Source organism: Chlorocebus sabaeus, chromosome 12 (genome assembly GCF_047675955.1).
Source record: "Chlorocebus sabaeus isolate Y175 chromosome 12, mChlSab1.0.hap1, whole genome shotgun sequence".
Lineage (NCBI taxonomy): Eukaryota > Metazoa > Chordata > Mammalia > Primates > Cercopithecidae > Chlorocebus > Chlorocebus sabaeus.
Window position 1 is genome coordinate 19,419,454 of NC_132915.1, and position 19,944 is coordinate 19,439,397.

Consider the following 19,944-nt stretch of genomic DNA (forward strand, 5'->3'; position numbering starts at 1 on the left):
TAAAGTATCTCATGCTCCCTCCTTGTCTGAGATCCTGCTGCATAAATGAGCCTCTCCTTCTTTGCTTGGTTCCTTCCTTTCACCTTACAAACATTTAAGTCTTTCTTACTCTAAAAACTTCCTCTTCACCTAACTCCATTTCCTCTTACCATCCAAACTCCTTCAAAGAGTAGCCCTACACCCAAACTTCATTGTCCCCTCAGGGTATTCCTGCCCCTCAATTTACTGCAATCTGGTATTTTCACCAACCAATTCAGTGAATTGCTCTCATTAAGGTCACCTGGGACCTAACTGCCAAAATCCCGTGGACACCTATTCTCTGCCAGGTGACACTGTATTCTTCTTCCTTCTTGACACTCTTATCACTTGTCTCTCTCAGAATCCTTTCTTTGCTTAGCACTTAAACTTTGACAGTCCCCACAATTCTGTGTTCTCATCAACTTTACGATTTCAACTACTGCTTGTATGTGCTGATGACTTTCAAATTCTTTATTTCCATGTCTTCACATGCACATCCAACCATCTACCAGTCATTTCCTCCTGAAATTTACAGGTGATGTATTCAACCTGTCCCAAACTAAACTCTTCTTTCCAAAGCAGTTCTTTATCCCATATTCCCAGCCTCAATGACACCACCACCCAATCTTAGTCACAGAAACACAAGTCCACCCACCGCCTTTTTCCTTACTTCCCATAACCAAATCTTATTTAATTGCCAAAATAAGATTAAAACTTATTCCCTCCCTTCATCTATACCTTGTTTTAGATCTCCTTCTCTTCTTGCTAAGTCATAAGTTACCAAACTGGCATTTCGTGGCACCAATTGTTAGGCACTCCTATTTAAAAAGGATTCTATAAACAAGTATATTTGAGAAGGGCTGCATACCATATGCCTGTCTTGAAGAGTCAGAATGAACATTAGCCTCTAGCACCCGTGAGAAGTACTACTGTAAAGAAACCTGCAGCCAGGCGCAGTGGCTCATGCCTGTAATCCTAGCACTTTGGGAGGCCGAGGCGGGCAGATCACGAGGTCAGGAGATCGATACCATCCTGGCTAACATGGTGAAACCCCATCTCCACCAAAAACACAAAAAATTAGCTGGGCATGGTGGCGGGTGCCTGTAGTCCCAGCTACTCAGGAGGCTGAGACGGAGCTTGCAGTGAGCCAACGTTGCACCACTGCACTCCAGCCTGGGCGACAGAGCAAAACTCCGTCTCAAAAGACAAAAAAAAAAAAAAAAGAAAGAAAGAAACCTGCCTAATTCTATTTATGCGAGGGGTCTCCTTTACGTTTGTCTAAAAATTATTTCAGTAGGAGAAGAAGTGGAAAGATAAGTCCCACTGACAAATCAAAGACAAACGCTCTTCAGAAGAGTGTGGAAAACTGATCTCCATACTTCTTTAATGTATCAGCCTAAAGCTAATGATCTTAAATGCAAGCCTGAGCATACCATTTCCATTCTTTACTAGCTCATTATTTACTGAAGAAAAAGAACCAGCTCCATGCAATGTGGATTATAAAACCCAATCTCGTTCCCCTAGCTGCCTCCTTGAGCGACATCTGCCAGTGCCTGATGACATTTCGGTAACTCTCAACTACTTGTGTTTGTGGTTCCTCAAACACACATACTCACACTTACGGCTCTGTACTTCTGCTCATGCTATTCCCTCTGCCCTGAGTATCTTTCCCCTTCATCTCCTTATTCACCAACCTCTAACTCGTCCTTTGAGACTTAGCTTAGAAATAAACATGACCTTTGGTCTCTTTAGTTGGCCTTTCTTGGCCCCACTGCTCTCCTCCTTTTTCCCCAAACATTGACTAAACTCCCTCAGCATTCCCACCATAGAACGTAATATACAGTATTACACCATCTGCTTGTGTGTCTCCCCTTCACCCGACTGTTAAAAGGCCAAGATTACATCTTGTTCATTGTTTCATTCCCATAATAGTCAATCCATGATTAATGAACTCAGTAGTATTGTAGTAGCCCTTTTGATAACAATCAGGCAAGACCATCCAGAAGAAATCCAACACTCCAGCTTTTCTCTCATCTCATCTCTCAAGTCATAGTCTGGTTGTAGGAAAGGACTTACCTATGCATATTTTACCAGGGAGGGATATTTACTCCAAAGATTTATGTCCGTACTCCTACTAACTCTGCCTTTAAAAAATTCAACCCAGGTGTGCTTTCTGATAGCGCCACTCTTTTCTACTTACAGTGTTCATTGGCTTTTTTCTTGGAATCTTCCTTAAGTGGTTCCTCTCTTAACAGTCAAACACGGTGGCTGCTGAAAGTATGGGTTCTGGTTCAGATCCCAGCCCTACCACCTATTTACAGCTGTGCAACTTTGGGCAATTCACATAATCTGTCTCCTCAGACTCCCCATCTATAAGATGGGCATAATAATATTAATAGTTCCCTATCTTATAGGGTTGCTATAATCCACGAACATGCTTAAGCATCTAGACATGTTTGCTGCTCTGGTTATATATTAGAATATGTCAATGGCTTCTGGCCATGTGATATATATTTATTTCCACATTTAACCAAATGGTAAAATTATTCCATTTATTCACTCCCATCCCTTGCTATTCATCACACTCTCCTTTGTTGTTCTGTTTTCTCCCTCCACAGAATATTAGTTCCTTGAGAGTAAAGGCTTTGTTTTGTCCACTGCTGAAAGCCATAGCACCCAGAATGATATTATACATACTAGCCCCTCAGTAAACAATTGCTGAATGAACGTTGTAAACTATCAAAGGGAAAAATAGACCAAAAATTTCATTATAATAAAAAGTACAGAGAAATCTTCCTTTAGTGGCTTCCAATCCTATATTTTAAGACACCATATGCCATAATAAAAACATAAGAAAATTTATTAAAATTTAAAGGCAAAAACATAATTTCAAAAGATTTAGTCGTATGAAAGGTGTGATAGAGAATGGATGCTTTCTTGAAATTCAAAATCAGATCCAAGAGTATCACTTTCAGAATGTTCTAGTGGACTGGATTTACTTTTATTTGTCTTGGATGAAACAGTCACTATTCTATTTTCTTTCTTGACAGAAACAGATTTTTTCAAAGACCTACTTTTAATTGGTTCATTAACCAAAGAACTAGTTTCCCCAGTTCCTTTGCTTTTCCGGTTTTCAGGAGAGTCAGAGCAGGAATGTAGGTCCTTTCCAGGGTGTTTCTTACCAGAGTGTTTTTTGGTATATTCACCTGTTTTGGTCTTTTTCTCTGAAGATCTGCTATTTCTGGACAACTCCTCTTCTTTTCTTTGACTTCCAGTTCCAGAAGTCGCATCTGGTAAAGGAGAACACGTTCTAGCAATGAATCCCTCAAAAGACTCCTGCCGCTGCTCAGTGGCTGGGACTCCCAGGTTGTCGTTGGAAGTTCCTAAGGTCTCTGGAGTAGAAACTGGGACAGGGAAGGAGTCAAGAGGCAAAGGAATTCTAGCATCTCCTGTAATTTTCTGAAACTAGAAGGAAAAACAAAACAAAAATTTAGTGACGAACAAAGCCATCCATTAAAAAGTCAAGTTCAAAACATCAATGTTATTCTGTGATCTTAGAAGATTTCCAGGTCATTTTTCGCCTAATTATATCTTGCCAAGTGATTACCAACTCAACTTAGCTATATCCAGAGGTAGGTCCAGCACCTTTTCAGACTTTTGTGTTTTGCGTAATTATTACTAATTTGTCGCTCCCTCATTAAAAAAAATAGAACTTTATTCTATAAGAAAATTAATTTCTTTCCTATCCTCTACACATATGTAAGCAGTATCCAATTTGTAAGCAGACTGAGTTTTCAAGTTGTCAGTTGCCAAGACCAGTCTGAGACTGGCTGACATGGGAGATGGGGGCTCCAAGTAAGGCCAGAGGAAAAGCAGCAGGGGATTCCTGTGGCAGACAAGTTTGCCCCTCCCATTTCCATACTAGATGACATGTATAATATACTGCCTGTTTGTTATATATGAATTACTTATTCTGAAAAATTATCTATATCAGTACTTGTACCTTCATTAGTGTTCCTTCATTGTAAGCTGACTGCATACAAATAGAAACCTAGATGAAATATGAATAGAATAGACATTTATAAAATTTAAAATTTAAAATATTTTCTCTAATCTTTCATTTCTTCACTGAGGATAGTCTACTTTAAATCATAAATTTTCAAAAGAACTTTCTTATTTTTTATTTACAACAATACAATATAATGAAATGGGCACAAACTTACTAATCTCAGTCTTGGAAAGGACCCCAAAGATGCTTCTGGTCCCCGAGTATGTGAACAGATCATTATTCTTTTCTCACTTAGTAATTCCCTTTTTTGCTAATCACTTGTAGAATCACTAAGTTCTGTTCTATTCACTTACCTGAATATTTTGCATCTGCCCTAGGGCATTCTGCTTTGGTTCTGGTTTTTCATCTTCAAGTGCCTTCTTTTCTTCTTTAGGTGGATTACTAACAGTAGAAGTCATCTGGGGATGACCTAGTAATTGAAAATCTGACTGATCTATCCCAGCCATTGTGGCAAGCTGCCCAAGCCTGGTCAAGAGAAGAAAAGGAGGAAAAGGCAAGGATTACTAGAATCACATAAGAACAGCTTACATTTCCCAGAATCTATGACCATGAAATACTTCTAAAATCTTAAAACCCATTATCCTACTCCAGACCACACCCCCATCCCTCCCAGTTTCTCAGACCTTCCCATATTTATCCTCTGAGATGAACCAAATCAGATCGTAGAATCCTTTAGGCACTGTTTCTTCCCCCAACAATGTATTAGATACCTCTTGACTTCATTTCCTTACTTATTCCCTATTTTACATACTGTCTCAGTAGAAGCCGCATTTCCTACCGCATACCTACTGCCTCTCACCTTCATCCCTACACATCTATACCACCTTTCCTCCAGTCCTCAAGAATGTTTGTTCCTTCCCTCACCAAACCGTTCACCTACAAAACATAACTCTATCAATTATCTATCTCCAACTCTCTCTTTCAGTATCTTCTTTTAGCAAAATCATTCTTGGTTGAGGACCACTGATCCATATCTCTATCTATATCTACCCTACAGATTAATAACAATTTTAATGTCTAAGACAAAGTTAATTTAAATTCAAATTTATTTAACAAGCAAAGTGAATAAAAGAAAAATTCCTATACATTCCTGAACACTTTCAATTAAAACTACCTTCAATTTAGTCTTTAACAAGAATTACCCTTAACCAATTACTCTATCTACAGCTTACTCTTTTTTTTAAGAGATGGGGGTCTTGCTATGTTGCTCAAGCTAACCTTGAATTCCTGGGCTCCAGTGATCCTCCTGCCTCAGCCTCCCAAGTAGCTGGGATTACAGATGCAAACCACCAAGCCAGATAAGTTTACTCTTTCATATTGGGCCCTCAACCAAGGCAGGTTTGTCATTTCGCATTTCTTTTAAAATTAATTCCACATTTAAAAAATCAAGTGTATTACTTATAGTTACACAGTAAATATGACTTCAGGAAGCTATAAAAATTGCTCAAGTTCCTCAGCAAAACACCGTTAAAGTCATGGAGGGACGAATGTCATAGGGAGAAAATAACTAACCCAGCATCTTTAAGGAGATCCAAAAAAGCATGAAACTTCTGAAAAGAATTCTCAATGCTGCCCAAAACACCTTCATCATCCAGGATCATATTTGTCAATGACTGTGCATGAAGGGCTTCAGACAGAGAGAAATTTATATTTCTTAACTGGGCATTTTCATGTTCCAGCTATAAAAGAAGATTGAAAATGTGTGACATGATTTTCTCTCATTATCACCAAAATAGTTTTTATGAAACTAAAATAAAACATTTTAAAAATGCAATTAATTTGCAGTTAATCTAACTCTCCACCAGTAAAGGCAGACCATATTACGTAACAATCAAAACCCGGAGATAACTGGCAAAACCTCCTACATAAACAATATAAACAGTATTTCATTAATGATCTTTCAAAAACATCACATTTCTAACAGGTTAAACATATACCTGGATCATTCTATATTTAAAAATTAGCTGTGTAAGGTTTCCCTCAAATTAGACAATGAAATAAAGAGTAAGCATATTACAATTTGGCCGTTAAGAACTAATTTTTGCCAGTAAAATACTTAATAAATGTAAAAGTCCTATTTCAGACCCAATTTACTAACTGTAAAATTACCAATATTCCCCCTTTGCTTCTTGAAAATATGTACTCTCCTGCACACCATCCCCCTTTATCATCTATTTACACGTAAGTCTAACTCTGGTATTTCTCAGAAAGGTCACTGTGTTCACAATGCACCTTTTGCCTTATACAATCAGGTGCTCAACCTTTACTGAATGATTAACTGTCTTCCAAACCAATGCATATACTTTCAAAAATTCCTCCTTAAACTTGCTTTGTAATAATATAGTTACATAGAACGTTCTAGCTTATGCCCTGCTCTTATGCACATTCACCTAATTTAGTCCTCATGGTATAGATTTTTATCTTTCAGTGCATTCTTACCAGTTTTCCATTATCTTTTACCTTATTTACTCATTTTCCTAATTCACCATCAGTAGATAGTCTCATCCCCATCTTTTATGTAATTGTATATCAGTATAAGCCTAATAAATGCATTCTTGAATTGATGCATTATGAACAGAAAATAAGCTCCAGTCATACAAAAGTACAGGAAAAGAAAACAAACTACAAGTTTTACATTTTTAAAAAACATGCTTTTTGGAATACAGATCACACGATCACCAAATATAAGTAAATACAAACATTAACACAGTGTGACCAATTTGCAATATACTGTATTGTCTCACTTTAAAGTTTATAAAATGTATGGATATATGTATGAGTTAAAGTTAAACCAAAACCAAAACAAAAAAACTCTCAAAAGGTAAAAAAACTTTTATTTACCTCACTGACTCGCTTATCAGCCTTAAGCCTTATCACTCTTTCCTCCTTTAACTGCTTTAGGCACTCCTCCAGTTTTTCCTAGTATTAAGTAATAAAGTAAATATTGTAATTAATTCCCAATATGATCCCCAAAACTCTTCCAGCTGTTGAGCTCACCAAGTGTTTAGGGACAGAGCCAGAAGTGAACTCAGATATCAGGATTACAACGTACTGCCTGTATAATATCATACCACGCTAGGGAAATTAATTACCAAAAACATATCAAATTCTCACATTACAGATTTATTTAAATCCCACTCTTTCCAAAATAAATTTGTGATAGCTCACCATAGAAGGCATACACATATGTTTATTGAGTCAGAAATAAAAATTAAGGCTATGAAAAAGAAATGCTATTCTTATTTGTGGATCCATTGTAATAGGAAGCCCTAGTAACACACTTAACACATCTGAATTATTTAACAGCAAATTAAAAATCAAGTAATCAATTAAAAGGGACAGGCCTCTTTCTGGTAAAGATTGAAATACAAAAGGAATTAGACATGATGAAGATTCTCCAATTCCCTCCAGAGTGAGGGAAGGAACTCTACTATATACCTACGTTAGGAAAGGAAATTGGTACCACTTTCTGGAGTCATCTTTAGTAAATACTACCAATTCTATGTCTGGGAATTTACCCTAAGGAAATCACCAAACATGCGGACGAAGATTTATCTACCAACATAATGTCACAGGACTGTAACTAAAAGCCTCCAAATTGTGATTGCTAAAAAAAAAAAAAAAAAAAAAAAAAAAAAGCACATGATGAAATGTTCTATGGAGCCAATAAAAACAATGATACGGGTCTTAACCAGAGTTAATGAAGGTCGTTTTTCTTGGGAGATGGTCCATAAGCTAAGTAAGATTCTCTGATGTGGAAGAGCATTCAATGATGTGACAAAATATTCTGATATCTTTTTAAGATAAAAGGGCAAATTACAAAATACCAGGTGTGTGTACCATGCAGAGGTGGTTTTTATTTCCCTCAATGTTTTTCACGATTTTCAAAAATTTTCTCAAAAGGCATGTATTTTTACACTCAGAACACGTTTGAAAAATCAGTAAATGCCCTAATAACTACAAATTCTTTAATGTTTCATTATCAGTTAAAGCCCACCAAGTTTTTATGGGAAAAAGGAAAAACAACTTGCAAAATTCCTCTACTTACTATTTACATCATGGTTTTAATATTTAGAACTGTTATCAAAGAACTTCTAACCAAACATGCAAATAAGCAAAAAATTTATCACAAATGGAGAAAGAAGACTAAAATCCTACATTCCTAGTTCCAAAAATCACATCAAAGCACAATTACATGAAATTGTTTCTCCCTCTAGTGGAGGAAGTGAGAACACAATGTTACATTTTTATGAAAGCACCCTCCTCAGTATTCCTTTGAAGAGTAATTCACGCTCCTTAAAGAAAATAAGGAAATATGAAACGAAACAATTAGAAAATAAAATCACTTAACATTCCACTACTTAAAAACGACTAATGATAAAGAGTTGTAGTAATTTTCCTCCCTGACAGCTGCTCCTCTTCCTCCCTTCTATACATGGAAGACTTGATTTTTTTTCTGGAACGCAATCCCAGAAATATCAAATGTTATACTGTACAACAACCCTTGAACATCAAGGGCTTGAAGTATGCAGGCTCATTATATGCAGATTTTTTTTCAACCAAATGCAGATCAAAAACAGTGTTCTGGCCGGGCACGGTGGCTCACACCTGTAATCCCAGCACTTTGGGAGGCCGAGGCGGGTGGATCATGAGGTCAGGAGATAGAGGCCAACATGGTGAAACCCCATCTCTACAAAAAATATAAAAATTAGCTGGGTGTGGTGTTGCGCACCTGTAATCCCAGCTACTCGGGAGGCTGAGGCAGGAGATTCACTTGAACCCGGGAGGCAGAGGTTGCAGTGAGCCGAGACTGGGCCACTGCACTCCAGGCTTGGCGACAGAGCAAGATTCTGTCTCAAAAAAAAAAAAAAAAAAAAATACAGTATTCTCTTACGCAAAACCTCATACGGAGGACTGACTTTTTATATACCCTGGTTCCACAGGCCAACTGTGGGGCCTGAGCATGCATGCATGGATTTGGGTATATGCTGGAGGATGGAGTCATGGAATAATAACCTCAGTAAACTGAGGGAAGACTGTATATCCAATTTTATGTTAGACATTCTTCCATTTAACATTGAATCAGAGAACTCATAACTTTGACTTTTTTTTTTTTTTTCCTTGAGACGGAGTCTCGCTCTGTCACCCAGGCTGGAGTACAGTGGCCCAATCTTAGCTCACTGCAAGCTCCACCTACTGGGTTCACGCCATTCTCCTGCCTCAGCCGCCCGAGTAGCTGGGACTACAGGTGCCCACCAACAAGCCTGGCTAATTTTTTGTATTTTTAGTAAAGATGGGGTTTCACCATGTTAGCCAGGATGGTCTCGATCTCCTGACCTCGTGATCCGCCTGCCTCAGCCTCCCAAAGTGCTAGGATTACAGGCGTGAGCCACCGCGCCTGGCCAACTTTGACTTTTTTAGTGGGCTACAAAATATTCCACTGAGCCAGCTTATTAGTTCATGTAATCATTCCTTTATGGCTAACAAGACTGTTTCCAACTTTTCAACATTATAAGATAAAATAACCACTTTTAAGCATGAAGGCTTTGTTCTCCCATATTTAGAATAATTTTCTTGCAATAAATTAATAAAAAAGGAATTTTAGGTCAAAGCAAATAAACATTTTTAAGGCTTTGCAATACTTACATCCAAATTGCTTTTCGAAAGATTTCTAAGATTTTATACTGCTACTGGCAATGAAACAGTCTATCACTTGGATATATCACCTCTACTCTAACTGTTGGCTTACCTTCCCACTTAAAGTACAAGATATTCAAGAGAAGGTAGTATATTTCATTGTTTATCCCCAGCATCTGGGTCTACCACAAAGCAGACAACCAATAAATAATTGCTGAATAGAGAAAATCCCTGCCAATATAAGATTTATGTGTGTGTTAAAGACAGAATGTGCGTTTTTCTCTAATAGTTTTAAGGTTACTGTCTTCCTTAAATGTGCATTTCTTTGCTTACTAATTAGTACTTAAATTTCTCGTTTAGGTTTTTTTTGGAAATTCAGATTCTCTGAGGCAAAGTTCTGGCCTTACCCATCAGCTGTATAACCTTGGGCAAGTTCAATAACTCTAGGTCTTAATTTCCTCATCTATAAAATGGAGATAAATTCATGTATCACAGGGCTCTTGAAAGGAGTAAATTAATTAACACACATATAAAACTGAGAAGAGTGCCTGGTGTATACACAGTATGTTCAATCAATGCAAAATGAATAAACATACAAATAGAATTAGTAGAGAAGAGCTTAAAATGGAAGTTAATCGTCTCCTCCTCACTCATACATACAGTTTCCCAGAGGCAACCATTTCTTTAAGCAGGTTTTTTATTGCAAAATATGCTAAACATACTGAAAAATACATAAAGCACACTATCAGGGAATACTCATGTAGCCATAAACCCAAGTTTGCAAGTACAACCAGCCAGTATCTCTGAAATCCCCCATATCTTCTACTCATCACAAGCCCCTCTCCTCCCCCTAGAATTAAACACCATCCTTATTTTCCTAATGATCATTTCCTTTCTATGCATGCATCCCTAACAATCCAGTTTTGCCTACTTCTAACTTTATGCAAAGAAAATCATAGCGAATGCAGACTTCTGTATCTTCTTTCTTTCAACATTGTTCTTCACAATTCATCTGTTGTTGCCTGTAGCTCTTGTTCATTCAATTTTATTACTTTTATAGTTTTCTCACTGTACAAATACAATCTAATTTTTAATTCTTAATGGACATTTAGGTTGTTTTCAGGTTGGGCTATTACAAATAATGCACGTGGACCCTTTTGCACCTGTTTTTCTGGTTCATGTACCCTTGGATGACTTGTTGGGTCACAAGGTATTTATATACTTTCAATTGACAGACAATGCTAAATGCTTTCCAAAGTAGGTATGCTGACTTATACTTTCAATATAAGCAGGGTGGAAGATTCTTATTACACTCCAGGTCTACAATACCTGCCAATACAAAATTTTATTTTTTGCCAATCTGATAGGATTTAAGCTCTGAGTCGCACAACCAGTGGAAGCCTCTCAAATCCAGACCCACTGCTCTCCACATTGAAACCACTGATCCCTGATATCCTATTATCTTTCTTCTTGGTTTATACCCTCATTTTGATGGACTATGTTTTCAAATAACAAGAAAAAGTGTAGCACAGGAGGTCCAAATGTCCCATTCAGCCCCAACTTAACGATTGACAGTTTGGCTGGATGGGAAACTCCAGGTTGACAATTATTTTAAAACTTTGGAGGTATCTTTCTAATTCCAGGATCCATGGTAGCTGATGAGAAGTATAATAAAGTCTGGTTTTTATTGTTTTTTAGGTGACTGGTATTTTTCTCTTGGGAATTTCTTTCTTTTCTCAGTATCTTGAAATTTTACAATGAAGACTGTCTACTTATATGTGTCTGTCTGAGGCAAACTTTATCATTTTTTTTTTGTAATTCCTTCTATCCATTTTTTTCTGTCCTCTGATATTTCTTACAGTAACATGTTAGACTTCCTAGATGCAACTCACTACCATAGGATTTCTGTCATATTTTCCACTCCTGCCCTTCTGTTCTGAGAAATTTCCTTAATTCCTACTGAATTTATTTTAACCATTATAATTTCCAAGTGACCGCCCTTGCTTTCTGGTATTCCTTTTTAAACAACACCCTATTTCTTTCTTTTTTTCTTGTTTTTTCTTTTGAGACGAAGTCTCACTCAGTCGCCCAGGCTGGAGTGCAGTGGCACTATCTGGGCTCACTGCAAGATCCGCCTCCTGGGTTCACGCCATTCTCCTGCCTCAGCCTCTCGAGTAGCTGGGATTACAGGCGCGCGCCACCATGCCTGGCTCTTTTTTTTTTTTTTTTTTTTTTTTGTATTTTTAGTAGAGACAGAGTTTCACTGTATTAGCCAAGACGATCTAAAGCTCCTGGCCTCGTGATCCGCCAGCCTCAGCCTCCCAACACCCTATTTCTTTTTTACAGGCGCTGTATCTTTCATACTTGTACTTAACAAACCTAAGGATGTTAAGTAGGGTTTTTTCTTAAAGTATTTTTGTTCTCTTAATTAGCTCTGGTCCTACCAGGACATATTTTTCATCTTTTATTTTCCTTGTCATGTTGTGAGTTTTACTCAACTATCAGGTGAACCATGGTTACTTTCAATTTAAGAATAAGGGAGCAGAGGATCACTGGGAGCTGATGACTGGCTTTTCCTATGCATGAAGAAGTGGGTAGCCAGTATGGCAGGATATCCTCAGCTACCCTTTTCTAGGGTGCAAAATCCATACTATCTACCCTAGTTCTCCCCAGTTACTTTACTGTTTTTCAAAGTCAAATGATCTCATTTCAGGAGAGTGCAAGTAAGGCTGGGAGTCAACTCTTCCACATACACACTGTCAAGGAGCTCCCTCTATGTTAGTCACGTTTCTAGTTCCCTTCCTTTTTCCTATATGCATATCTGTGTATGGAGCCGTTTCTGGAGTAGGGATTAGGTTCCCTCTGAGCTGTAGGCTTCCCCTGTGCATATTCTAGGCAATGGTTTTCCTCTGTTCTACTGCTTCGGTTTCATACTCATTTCCATCTGTCGTCTGTATTTCAAAAATAAGTTGAAATCTCTTCAATTCTCTTGATTATTGTAGGCTTACATGTGTTAGAAATTTTGATAACATCATTTTAAAGAGTTCTTAAAATAGAAAAGAACTGAGAAAATTCTCAGTGCCTCTTGAATCAGAAATTCCCAAGTTATATTTTGTAACCTTCTTGGTTTCCTCAGTGGCTATAATCACTTTTAGAATACAATTTCCTAATCCCCTGGTGAAGAAAATAAATACAACACATTTAAAACAATAATGAACATGAATGAGACATTCTAGGATTTTGTTTTTCCTCTGGAACTTAGCAATAAACCACTTAGGTGCTACAAACTATAGGTGCTCATTTATAATAGGGACAATTCTACATAATCTATAAATTTTTCCCTCTAATGTTCTATCGTTTTTACAATTATCTTAAAATTTCTCTATATAAATACTATTAATTTTAATTTTAAAAACGAAAATCAGGCTTCATTTTTTTGAAAATCAAAAAGTGATTTCCATAATCACATAAAAATAAGACAACTGCCCTTCCACCATGTGAGGACATGGTGAAAAGCCGTCTATGAACCAGAAAGCTGGCCCTTGCCAGACATCAAATCTGCCTGAGCCTTGATCTTAGACTCTCCTGCCTCCAGAACTGTGAGACATAAATTCCTGTTGTTTATAAGCTAAATGTAAGCATATAAAAAAGGGATAATTACTTCTATATTTCTAAGTTTATATAAAAGAAAATTATATTAATTCTAAAAAATTAATTGTGGACTTCCTAGCACACACAAAAAAGTTAAGGCCTCCCAAAGAGCCCTAAATCAGCTGGTTACATTCATTCAGGGCTTAATTTCTTCGAGTTTATCTTATGATCATTAAGGCCTTCCCTAAATCTAATATTCTATGATTCTAAGGAAAGGAAAATAGATTACTGATGACATGTTTCAATTTTTATTTCTTAGAGTACAGATGTTCTCCCTTTTACCTTGTTCTATGATAAAGAACCATTAAAGGGATATGAGATAGAAGGATTCCCATGCAAGCTCTCCAGTGCATAATCAAGTTTTCACCAGAAACTAACTAGAGTTTGAAATAGTCTTCTCCATATCTTTAAAGTGATAGCTTTGTACCTGTAATGCTTCTTGTTTTATGCTAGTTTTCTCAGGCACTTCATGAACACTCTCTGAAGAATCATCAACCTCTTCAATTTCAGAGGATGAAGGACTCTCTACTGTCACAGTCACAGGAAAACCTGGTTGCTTAAAGAAAGAGGACAAGATTGTATAATAATATAAACCAAATACCAAATACTAAAGGACATCTAATCAAAGTGATCTTTCTGAAGTGTTAAGTCATTCTCTATAAATGTCTATCACTATTCCTTAACACAATCAATAACAAAGTAAAAAGACACTATTCTTGCTATGTCACTGAAATAATTCTCTCAAACAAGGTTTATAATTAATACTGGAATCGCCCATATTTTTTTTTCTTAAATAAAATCTTTCTGAAAAGAACCTATATTATTTTATTACACTTTTTTCACATAAACCAAGCGAGGAGGCAGGGTAAACATTTTTTCTCAGATCAACTGCAGATGAGAAATTTATTCTCTACCATCACACACAGAGTCTTAAAGAAAGTATGATTTTTAGGAGAAAAAATCCATCAGTGGAGGCCTCACAAAGAATTGGAAGAATAATTTACACTGTGAATAATAAACACTAGAATGGTCTGTAATCCCAGCACTATGGGAGGCCAAGGCAGGAGGCCTGCTTGAAGTCAGGAGTTCAAGACCAGACTGGGCAACATAGCAAGACCCTGTCTCTACAAAATAAAAAACTAGAATTAAAAAAAAAATTAACCAAATACATGCACGCAACTAAAACTGAGACATCAAAAACCTCTTTTCCTCATTCTTAAGCCAAAACTACTGTAATAACAATGCAATTCTCCTGTCAAGTTTCAATGCCACTGGAATGTTGTTCAATATGATGTTTCCAAATATTTCAAAATTGACTGTGTCACAATCCCATAAAAAGTCCACAGATCAAAAAGAAGAGTGCCGGGATACATAACTGTACAGAAGAGAAGTCACGAGAATGCAGTATCTACTACAAGCATAAATCCTGCAGTACCTGAAAATCCTAGATGGTAGAATGAGATGCACGCCCATACTTTTGGCTATGCAAGGAGCAGTACCGACACACAGGTGCTCCTTCATCTCAGTAGTGCTACCTTTTACAGAGAAATTACAGTCTCTAAAAACAACTGAAAAGCAAAACCTGATACTCTGAAAGAACTGGCTTGCTCTAATACCATGATGCAGAATGACAGGGAATGTGTTTGATCCTGACAAGGGAGGAAGAAAAACTCTGAGAAAGCAGAGGCTTTAGGACTAATTGCTTTGTTTTGGCTTTAGAATCTGGAATTTTTATATACATTTATATATAATTTATATATATATATTTATTTATATATAATTTATATGTTTATATATACATATAATTTATATATATTTTTATATATATATAAAATATGTATCCCCAAAAAACATTTCTTTTAAACTTAAGGACATTCTTGACTATGATAACTCCATGTGTCGGGTGAGAAATGGTGGTCAAATTTGTTTCACTGGGGGCAACGGCTAATTTGCAGACCCAGAGAAATGACTTCCTGTCTACACAGATGACACCACAAGGCCTCCATTGTGTGACATATCCACACGATTATACTGTGGCACTGGGAGAACCCAGAAAATTTTAAATGAATTTACTTCAGGGAGGGAAATGTTTTTGTAAAACTCTATTCAGTTTAAAGAGCACAGAGAATGATCTTCCACCCTTCCCATTCCAACCCCCTATGTATTATAAACACGGTAACTACGTACCTGCAACTGATTATATATATCACGTGTTTTGATTAATGGGAAACCCCTAAAGAGATATTGATAAATTAAGTTATATTTTGATGTAAATACACCACCAGCTAACACTAGGTAATAACACTTGCTAGTATTATGTAGACTATCCATACATAACTGTGCATAGAAAAAAATCACCTCCAGATAAGGGCCTGGAAAACTCTGCTATGGAGAAAATCGAACAATTTAGCAGAATGGCTTTGGGATAAGTCTCTGAAGATGCATGTAGTTCTTATGTTTCAGATGGTTCAGATTTCCAATTTAACTTCTTTAACTGGTGATATTAATTGTTCACTAATTCACAACTCCTTGTGACCAAGATGGGACTTGAAATTAGTAAGTATCTCAAGAAGATATGAAACTGCAGTTATTAAATGAAAGTGTAAAGACCAGGGCCTCAGCAATACTGTTTATGCAATAATAATTCACATTACCAGTTGTGAAATAAGTATAGTCATCAGTTGCCTAATAAAGATTATACATATTCAATTTAATCTGAGCAACTGAACAGATATTTCACATAGCACCTATTTCCAGTCCTATTTAAAATCAATTCTCTTTGTCTTCTTAAGCAATTGTTAATCTCCAATTTCTTGAATACTAAAAGTCATTTGAAAATAACTTACAGTAATCTAATTATTAAGCATAAAATTATAGTATAACATTTTAAAAACATTCTTCTGACAAAAATTACTATGAATAGCTACCCCCTAGGTAACTGGCTAAAACTAGTTATATCTGGTTTGATTCACAAAATATGATTCACTAAAATGAGTTAGGCCAGTTGGCTGAGTTAGATTAAGTCTAATCAACACTCTCCTATGCTTTACAATGCCCTTTCCCCAAACTTAAATATCCAAATTCCTATTTCTGTCCTATAGGACTTGGTTTAACTGCACATGCTTTAAATGAAACCTTTCCTCACTTGCACAACTGGAGATAATTTCAGTTTCCTCTGGACTCCCACAAGGATACAGCTTGCTGTGACACTTAATAACTTGAAACCCTACTTAAGATTATTTTTTGTTTTTCTTCCTTAAAGGATTCATGAGGCAGAAGCCACATGAGTCATTTTTACCCTATAGACATAAGCAGAGAACTCTCACATAATAGAAGCTCCAAAATAAAGAATTTTGAATCCCATTTTTATCCTAAAAGATAGGAAATAAAAATACCCTACCTGTGCCTTTTTGCACGTTCTGCAGTACGCCATGGCAAGAAACCAGACACACCAGGTGGTAGAGGTGCGGGCGCATAATATTCTTTACCAAGGGAGTGTTTTCTGCCACTACTTACAGGTTTCTTTGTAGCCAATCCTACTTGAGAAAGTGTTAAAAAGAAAGAATCAAGATGCACTAAAGGTCTACAGATTAATTAACACATGTGCATAATCTTAAAAGAATACCAATGGGCATCTGACAATGATACCAAGGCCATTAAATCAGGATCAATTTGTAAATATCTTTTTACATAGGCCACTAATAAATATAAGAATAAATGTATTTTTAATATATTTAAATATAAGTAAAAAATATATAAAAATATAAGTTGTCTAGAGTAACAAGTTATCACTTTAACTAAAATATAACTTCAATATGAGACATGCAGAGCATGAAAAAGTAAATAAAACATGTAACCCAAGGAATGAAAGATTATATGTGATACACTTCATTTTGCATTATGCAGAAATATTAAGTTATTAATCTCAGAATATTTTTGGCATTCCTGAATCTCAAGGACAGAACATAGATATACCCATGACTCCTACCAAGCAGAACCTTCTGAATTGGACCAAAATTTCAATTTGAGATTAATTTTATCATGGAAAAATTATCCAAGTTGTAAGAGTGAAGGTAGCTGGACTAATTTTATAATGTAAAAACTATCCAAGTTGTAAGACTGAAGATAGCTGGGTAGTAGGTGAGTCAATGTTGCCGCCTGTATGTCTGTCCACCTTCAGTGTTCATTTGCTTTTATAGAATACAAAAGAAACACATGAAACCTATTGGATGAAAGAATGAAGCATAAAGTCTTATCCTACATTTCAGTATTAAAGAGTCAAGTATCTTTTTACGAAACATTTGGTAGCAAAAGCTAGACCTATTAATATTCTATTTAAAACAAATTATATATTAAAATTCACATTTAAATATATGTTTCTGATATCGCTGAGAACAAACAATACAAGTTTATTAAAATGGTTTTATATTTATCCTTCCAATCTATTTTACTATGTAAAACCTACTTTAGCAGCTTTAGGACAGCATCTACAAGAACGTGTATGTGGTAAGACAGGACAAATATTTCCCATAGTGTAGCTTATTGATAATCTCCACATCATGTTGTGCCATTTCTCTGGACAAATTTATATACCTCTTAAAATATATAGAAGCTCAGTTCATTGTGTGCTGTTATTAATATAATTATCCCAAAAAAATGTTCCTGTGTATTGTTTGTGGTGTGTGTAGAAAGTAATGCAAATATAATTTTCTTTTTTTTTGGAGGAGTCTCACTCTGTCACCCAGGCTGGAGTGCAATGGCACAATCTTGGCTCACTGCAACCTCCACCTCCCAGGTTCAAGCAATTCTTCTGCCTCAGTCTCCCGAGAAGCTGGGATTACAGGTGCACACCACCACACTCAGCTAATTTTTTGTATTTTAGTAAAGTTGCCCAGGCTGGTCTCCAACTCCTGTGTTTAGGCAATCCACCCACCTCGGCCTCCCAAAGTGCTGGGATTACAGGCGTGAGCCACCGTGCCCGGCCACAAACAGAAATTTTAGTTAAAACCAAACTAATTTACTTATCTTGTTAGATGATGAAAAAAATTATAGTGGAAGTTTCCTATCTTCTGTCTGCACACGTAATTGCAATATGAATGTAACATAATTTACATAAATTATATAACCCCTACACTCACTGACACCTAACTATTAAATACATAGCCAGACACTGATTTGGCTTACCTCTGTGTCTCCAAATAACTGAGGCAAATACAAAAAAAGCCCAAGAAATAAAGTCACTCTTAAAATAGCTCAGTGAGCTTATAAACTTCAGTCACATTTCCAATTTCTTTAATCATGCTAAGAAAAAAGATTTTTTAATTCTCATTCAATGATGTCCAGTTATATACCACTAGCTACCAAAATTATAGAATTTCCAATGTTTTATATTTTATGTTAAATTGTTTTACATCTTAGCCATTTTTAAGCATACAGTTCAGTGATATTGTCAAGTGATATCTTTTAAAAATTTCAAGTAGCATCCAAATAAAAGATTATCTGGCATTAATTGTTTGGTGATCTTAATGTACAGGGTATGTAACTAAAGTCACCACAAACCTTTTTCTGGGAAACTGGCAGATTATAAACATAAAAAAATTATTTTGTTTCCTCTGTATTAGTCTTCATGGTTTTACTGTTTCAAAATTCAAAGTTACTTATAAGAAAAGGTCACTTTCATATTAGATTTGGCTTAACTTATTCCACTGTCACTCATTCTTATCAGTAAAAAAAGGCTACTTATGACTAAAGATAATGTGTTCTAGAAAATAAAAGTTAAAGACTCTTTAAAAACAATATGAAAATATCAGAACTAGATTATACCAAATTTATATATTCAGGGGAATGTGAAATTTATGCCATTAGTTGATAAAGAGTTAATAAAGTTTTTTTTCATTACTCTTGGTCACAAAATTATAGACAATTTCAAAATTCTAGACTGTTATTTGGCAGATTAAATAAACTATAAATAGCAAACATTTACGGAATGTTTGTCTAAAATGTTCCATCTCTGGGTAATAAACTTACCTGCAGTATTGTTTTATAAGGATTACATACATTTTAAGGTTTTCTCATCATTGAAAGAAGCAAGGTGCTACCTGATTCAACAACTTTGGGTAAGAATTTGCAAGGAAGGAGGAGGAAACAAGGGAAAAAAGGAAACTGGGAAGAGATTTTGTTTTCTATAGTATAAAAGGATAATTCTTCATTAACAACAACAAAATCATACAAAAGCACTGCTGCTAAAACTGTCATCAAAGTGCATCCCAAATTTCAACTGCAAACTATCAGAAGTAATCATCAATCAGAAAACATATCCAAAATCATGAATATTGTATGAAAAACAAATAAGGGTAATTTTTAAAATGGAAGCACTAGCATCCTTTTCCTAATGATTCATTTACTATTTCTACATTCCATAAATTCTCATAATCAGAATAATTATAGTCCTCATAATATGCACAGAGTCAAAATTGGTTGTTACCGTCAATATCATAAATGAGAAGAGATTTTAATTTTAACACACTAGAACACTAGTAGCATTAAAAAGCCAAGACCAAAAAGGTTAC

General features: G+C 35.9%; 1 protein-coding gene across 7 annotated transcripts in view; it reads right to left on the reverse strand.

The window, feature by feature from the left end:
* The window catches only part of CEP78 (centrosomal protein 78), a 52,834-nt gene that overhangs the window by 19,931 nt on the left and 12,959 nt on the right, over positions 1 to 19,944 (reverse strand). For 2 of the 7 annotated variants that reach the window (XR_005240460.2, XM_037998533.2), the window contains exons 9-16: positions 16,776 to 16,914; positions 15,563 to 15,608; positions 13,803 to 13,931; positions 6,929 to 7,006; positions 5,600 to 5,766; positions 4,381 to 4,552; positions 4,022 to 4,069; positions 3,225 to 3,483 (exon numbers count right to left, since the gene is read on the reverse strand). Coding sequence is in view for 6 of the 7 variants with exons in the window: in XM_037998533.2 (XP_037854461.2) it covers positions 3,225 to 3,483; positions 4,022 to 4,069; positions 4,381 to 4,552; positions 5,600 to 5,766; positions 6,929 to 7,006; positions 13,803 to 13,931; positions 15,563 to 15,608; positions 16,776 to 16,914 (1,038 nt within the window). In the remaining variant the exon portion in view is untranslated. Of the gene's footprint in view, positions 1 to 2,860; positions 3,484 to 4,021; positions 4,070 to 4,380; positions 4,553 to 5,599; positions 5,767 to 6,928; positions 7,007 to 13,802; positions 13,932 to 15,562; positions 15,609 to 16,775; positions 16,915 to 19,944 lie in introns of those variants that run through there. The other 5 variants (XM_007969552.3, XM_007969551.3, XM_007969555.3 and 2 more) reach the window with 5 other exon arrangements.